Raw genomic sequence first — 5,934 nt, forward strand, 5'->3', positions numbered from 1 at the left:
TCACTGTCTGTCCCCAAGCTGCCAGGATGGGGTCCCCAGACTGCACCCACCCAGGATGGGGTGCCCAGGCTCTGCTAAGGTGGGAGGATGGGATTTTGAGAACCCGAGAACCCTGGGGCCTTTCCAAGAGTGTACTGGGAACCAGGCTGGCCAAGGCCTGTGGTGTTGTCACCGTGTTTGATCTGGGCTCTGCCGTGACCTCGGGTTAATCAGCACACAGGGCTCAGGGGTGCTGTCCACGTGGGCAGAGCAGGTTGGGATGGTGAAAAGGAGAAGGCAGAGTGTGACTGTGGTGGCAGGACATGGGGCAGGTGTCCCTTGTGCTCTCCAGTTGCCACAAGTGTGGTGGTGCGGCCTTGGGGACAGCTGAGGATGGACGAGGAGCAGAGGGGCTGTCACCACTGCAAGGGACCCACAGAGGGGCTGTCACCACTGCAAGGGACCCACAGAGAGGCCTCCATCCCCAACAAGGACCCACAGAGAGGCCTCCATCCCCAAGGACTCACAGAGAGGCCTCCATCCACAGCAAGGACCCACAGAGGGGCTATCACCACTGCAAGGGACCCACAGAAGGGTCTCCATCCCCAGCAAGGACCCACAGAGGGGCTGTCACCACTGCAGGGGACCCACAGAGGGGCTCCATCCCCAGCAAGGACCCACAGAGGGGTCTCCATCCCCAGCAAGGGCTCCAGGGACTGGTGAAACTGGGGGAGCAGGGCATGGGAAAGCACAGCTGTCACTGTGCAGGGACATGGTCACACCTAAGGTTTTGTGGTGGCTCTGGCCACTCTGTTTTGCCCATCTTCTGCTGTTTTGGCCCAGATTTGCTGCCAGCACGACTCTGTGCCAAGCCCCTCATGGGTGCTGTAGGACAGAAATGGGCTGCCCCAGGAGTCAGGGAGAAGGGAGCAAACAGCAGGCAAGTTGGCAATTGAGATTTATTAAACATGGGTCACCCCAAAGGTCACCCCAGATTTCAGCAGGAAACACACAGGCCCTTAAGGGGGGGAGCTGACCACGAATCCTTGAGTGAGGAGAAGCCCCTGCCCCTCACATTTGGGTGCCCGGTCCTCCTCCCTTCCCCCTCAGTGTTCTCAGAGACACCCACAAGACTCAAAGCCTGCTTCTGTCCTACAGGCATGATGCTTCCATGGGACATCCCTGGGCAAGAGGAAGGAGGTTGAGTGCAAGAAGTCCCACCAAGGGAGCCATCAGAAGAAGCCACACCACCTCCAAAAGGTAGGGTTTTTTTCCAAAATACAGCTTGTCTTGATGGACACCATGATGGGAACAATGAATCACCAACAAAGGGGAGCAGCAGAGGAACAAAGCCCCTGCCACAAGTCACGTTAATTTGTGCCACGTTACTGTTCTATTTGTGCCATGTTATTCTTCTTGCAAAGCATCAGAACAGCACTAAAGCAGCGCAGGGACCTCATCAGAGACCCAAAGGGAGCTGGGAGGGGAAGCAGTAGGAAAATCAGAGCAGATCTGTGATTGGAGCAAGGCCGGACGCCGCCGATTTGGGACCGGGGCAGATCGGACGCACACCAAAAATCACCGCATGCTGATCACGTCATCAGGGACTCTTTGTCCGTGGGAAACAGTCTTGGGTGGCTGGTGAGGAATGGGACAAGATCCAGCCAGAGGAAGGACACACCTGGAGGAAGCCTACTCAGTCTTGGAGGCCACGGTGCCATTGGATGCTCCCAGGTCTTTCTTGGAGGCCCCGATGCCGTTGGACGCTCCCGGATCTTTCTCTCGGAGCTTGCGCAAATAATCATGGGGGCCTTTGCCCTCAAAGGATGTGGGGCTCTTGTAGGAACCCCCAATCTTGTCCCAGAGGGTGAAGTACTGCCCGTAGTTGTAGTCGAAGTACAGGTGGTGGTCGGTGTGGTGGGCAGAGCCGTTGATGATGTGCCGCAGCAGCCGCGGCACGCGGTAATCGCCGTCGTGGATGGAGATGGTCCAGACGTTGACGAAGATGTAGAGGCCCAGGTAGGTGACTTTGTGCAGGGGGAACAGGAAGGGGTAGATGTGGTAGGGCAGGCTCTGCATGAAGCCATCCACGGGGTGGAAGGCGTGGCTGGCAAAGGGCGTGGCGATCTTCCACAGGTGGTGGGGCTTGTGGAAGCGCTGCAGGGACACGGGGCTGTCAGTCAGGGTGGATCCCCAGAGCCAGATTCACAGCCCCAAGGGATGCTGTTGGGGCCACCACCACCCAAACTGAGAGGGGGACATGTGCCCTGTCACAGACATCTCTTATGAAAAATCCTTTCCTTAGGATTTTTCCTCCTGAGAAGCTGTGAGGCCTCAGAAACAAAATGTAAACAATGATTATCTGCTGCTGTGGAATGCAACAAGTAGATCTTTGATTAGCCCATGTTGGTTGTTTCTAATTAATGGCCAATCACAGTCCAGCTGACTCAGACAGAGAGTCTGAGCCACCAACCTCTGTTATCATTCTTTCTTTTTCTATTCTTAGCCAGCCTTCTGATGAAATCCTTTCTTCTATTCTTTTCGTTTTTTAGTTTATTTTATTATATATATTATATTAAAACTATTTTATGATATATATTGTATTAAAACTACTCTTACAGTTTTAATATAATATAGATCATAAAATAATAAATCAAGCCTTCTGAAACACGGAGTCAGATCCTCGTCTCTTCCCTCATCCTCAGACCCCTGTGACCACCATCACAAGAGGGTCCCCCAGCCAGATTCATGGCCCCAGGGGATGCTATTTGGGCCACCACCACCCAAAATGAGAGGGGGGCATGTGCCCTAAAGGGCTCTCAGCTTGACATCTTCAGTGCCATGCTTTTTATAAGCTACAAGAATGTAAAATTTGGTGGGTGATTGGTTGATGATTTATGATCATGGTTTGTATTTTTGTTTGGTTTTTTTTTTGGGGGGGGTTAGTTCTGGGGTTAATTCTGTGTTTGTTTGGGGCTGGTTATGGAGTGATGGTGACAGTTGGTTATTGTTTTTGATACTAGGAAATATAGAGGAAGGTTAATTAATAGTGTATTGATGACCATCACACGGTGAAGCCTTGTTCAGCCATTCCCACCCGAGAAGGACAAGGACTCCTGTCCAGAGTCCCCTGTCCTGTCCCATACCTTATAGAACAGCCTGTGGTGGAGACCACGGTGTATCCAGTAGATGCCCATGTCAGTGAAGAAGAGGAAGGACAGCATGCTGAGGAAGACACCAGACCAGCCTGGAGAGGGGGGACAGGGTTGTTAGAGGTGGCACATCAGGAGGCTGTGAGGGTCCCCACAATGATTCTCGTGGTGGGAGACACAGGTGAATCGTGTCAGAGTCTGCCCCATTGAGGTGACAGGCTCAGGCTGTGCCATGTGGGCATCAGGAGGCTGTGAGGGTCTCCACAATGGTCCTCATGGTGGGAGACACAGGTGAATTGTGTCAGGGGCTGCCACACAGAGGTGACCCAGGGCAGGTGAGTCAGGTGCTGTTTCACTGGGAGCCGTGCCCAGGGAAAGGAAGGATCTCTTGCGGAGGGTGGAGTGTGTCAAGGAGGGGGACACAACCCGAGTGAAAGTGTCTGGGTGTTCTACAGAGAACCTGGGCTTTTGGCTCACAGGCTGGGACAGCAGGTACCCAGGGGGATCTCCTGGGGTTGCCATCGGAGAAATGGGGTCTGAGGGAGGTGACCCAGGTGTGGCAGGGGTGCAGGGAGGTCACTCACCATACGGGGAATCCTCGATGTTGTCGTAGAGTTTGCTGTAGCCCCGCACCTCGGCGAAGAACAGGGCGACGGTGGGGACACTGATCCAGGGCAGGGAGCGCAGGGCGTAGGAGATCTCCCGGCTCACCTGGTTCTGGGGGTGTGACAACAGGGTCAGGGGCACAGGGGACATCTCCTGGTTCTGGGGGGTGTCACAACAGTGTCAGGGGCATGGGGGACACTTCCCAGCTCACCTGGCTCTGTGGGGCATGGCAAGAGGGGTCAGGGGCACAGGGAGTATCTCTACCTGGTTCTGTGGGGTGTGGCAAGAAGGGTCAGGGGGCACAGGGGACATCTCCACCTGGCTCTGTGGGGTGTGGCAACAGGGATCAGGGGTCAGGGACATTTCTGAGCTCGCCTGGTTCTGTGGGGTGTGGCAAGAGGGGTCAGGGGGCACAGGGGACATCTCCACCTGGTTCTGTGGGGCACAGGGGACATCTGAGAGCCCCAATGCCCCTCATAAGGCCAGGAGGGCTGGGGTCTTGGCCGTCCCTTTGTCGTGGCATCTGTGCCATGGTGTGGGACACAGGGTGCTGCTTTTATGGGGACAGCTGTGCTCGAGCTGGGTGTTGGGGTCAGTGGGATGTGGCACTGGGATGAGGCAGAGAGGGGTGGATGTGACGGCAGGGACAGCCCGTGCCACACCACTGGCAGGTGACATTTGGATGGCCAAGGGGATGGTGAGGGGGACAGTGCCACGCAGGGCCTGGGCAAGTGTCGCAGACATCTTTTATGAAAAATCTTTTTCTTAGGATTTTTCCTCCTGAGAAGCTGAAAGGCCTCAGGAACAAAATGCAAACATTGATTACCTGCTGCTGTGGAATGCAACAGGTGCATCTGTGATTGGTCTCGTGTGGTTGTTTCTAATTAATGGCCAATCCCAGTGAGCCTCCCTCACCCTCAGAGCCCTGTGAACACGGTGAGCAGCCAGCAAGGAGCACCCACCTCCAGGAACTGGGGATGTTTCTTGAGCTCGTGGTCGAAGATGAAGTAGTAGCTGAGGGTGCCGAAGAGCAGGTAGAGGGCGAGGGCGCCCAGGTTGGTGATGACGAAGAGGCTGAGGAGCTGCCGGCACGGCTCGGCCTCGGGCCACCCCGCCGGGTACACGTAGGGCGTCAGGAGGTGCCGGTCCGCGGCTTCCAGCACCAGATCCATGGTGGCTCCTGCGGGAAAAGGACTCGCTGTGACCGAGCTGTCCCTGCCCAGCACGGGATATCGGTGCCCGCCAGGATGTGGGCAGGGGTTGGCAGGACTGGCATGCTGTCTGGCTGGCTGGATGGCCTCGGCCGGGAATGGGGAGCGGATCTGGAACGCGCAGGGCGTGGGTGTGAAGCGGGGCAGACGCAGGAGTGGGGGACGCGCCTGATTCTGTGCGCTGAGCTGCGGAGGGGACACTTGTGGCAGGGGACAGCGGGCTGTGGGTGGCAGCGGGATGGGTGACAGCTGGGGTGCGAAACCCCTTTTGGTGCAGCTCAGGGGGCTCCGTTCCGTGCCCTGCGGGGCGATTCCCCGGGCAGGGTGGGCGGCCAGGGGGGCGTCACCGTGTCCGGGAGCCGCAGGCGGCCCGGCAGCGGCGGGGAGGGACGCGCGGGGAGCGCGGGGGCGCTGCCGGCGGTGCCCCCACCCCGGTACCCCCATCCCGGTACCCAAGCCCCCCATGTCGGTACCCCAGTCTCCCATCCCGGTACCCCGATCCCCATTCCCGGTCCCCCCATCCCGTTACCTGCCACAGGTCCCACGGTGGTGCGGGGCGGGGGCGGGGCCACACGGTAGCGCCACGTGACGTCACCGGAGGAAGGGCTCGCGCCACCTCGGGTGGTGACGTCAGTGCGCAGAAAGAGGCGGAGTCATGGGCTGGGGGCGTAACCATTGGCTGGGGCGGGGTCATGGGCGTGGCCTGGTGCTGGGCGTGGTCGGGATGGGGCGTGGTTTGGGCGGGGCGTGCGGAGCGCTGCCGGAGATGGCATTTTGGGGAATGTTAGGGAATTTTCGGGAATTCTGCCTGCTCCGAGCTCCTTCCCTGCTGTCCCCTCGGTCGTGAACATTATACATATATATATATATTTCCCAAATATATATGGGAAATATTTGTGTGCATATAGATAAATATATGTGTATATGGCTATCTGCATATAGATATATATAGATATATAGATTTATATTTATAGGTATATCTATAT

The 5,934-nt window shown here is 56.8% G+C and overlaps 1 protein-coding gene across 1 annotated transcript; it reads right to left on the minus strand.

Moving 5' to 3' along the window:
- Positions 1 to 920: 920 nt before the first annotated feature.
- On the minus strand, positions 921 to 5,624 carry SC5D (sterol-C5-desaturase). The gene is made up of 5 exons (XM_058819087.1): positions 5,478 to 5,624; positions 4,700 to 4,917; positions 3,716 to 3,848; positions 3,126 to 3,226; positions 921 to 2,136 (listed from the first exon to the last, which is right to left on the minus strand). The coding sequence occupies exons 2-5, from the start codon at positions 4,907 to 4,909 to the stop codon at positions 1,672 to 1,674; spliced, it is 909 nt and encodes a 302-aa protein (XP_058675070.1). The 5' UTR covers positions 4,910 to 4,917; positions 5,478 to 5,624; the 3' UTR covers positions 921 to 1,671.
- Between the last annotated feature and the right edge of the window lie 310 nt (positions 5,625 to 5,934).

The sequence above is a fragment of the Ammospiza caudacuta genome, chromosome 23, assembly GCF_027887145.1.
Source record: "Ammospiza caudacuta isolate bAmmCau1 chromosome 23, bAmmCau1.pri, whole genome shotgun sequence".
NCBI lineage: Eukaryota > Metazoa > Chordata > Aves > Passeriformes > Passerellidae > Ammospiza > Ammospiza caudacuta.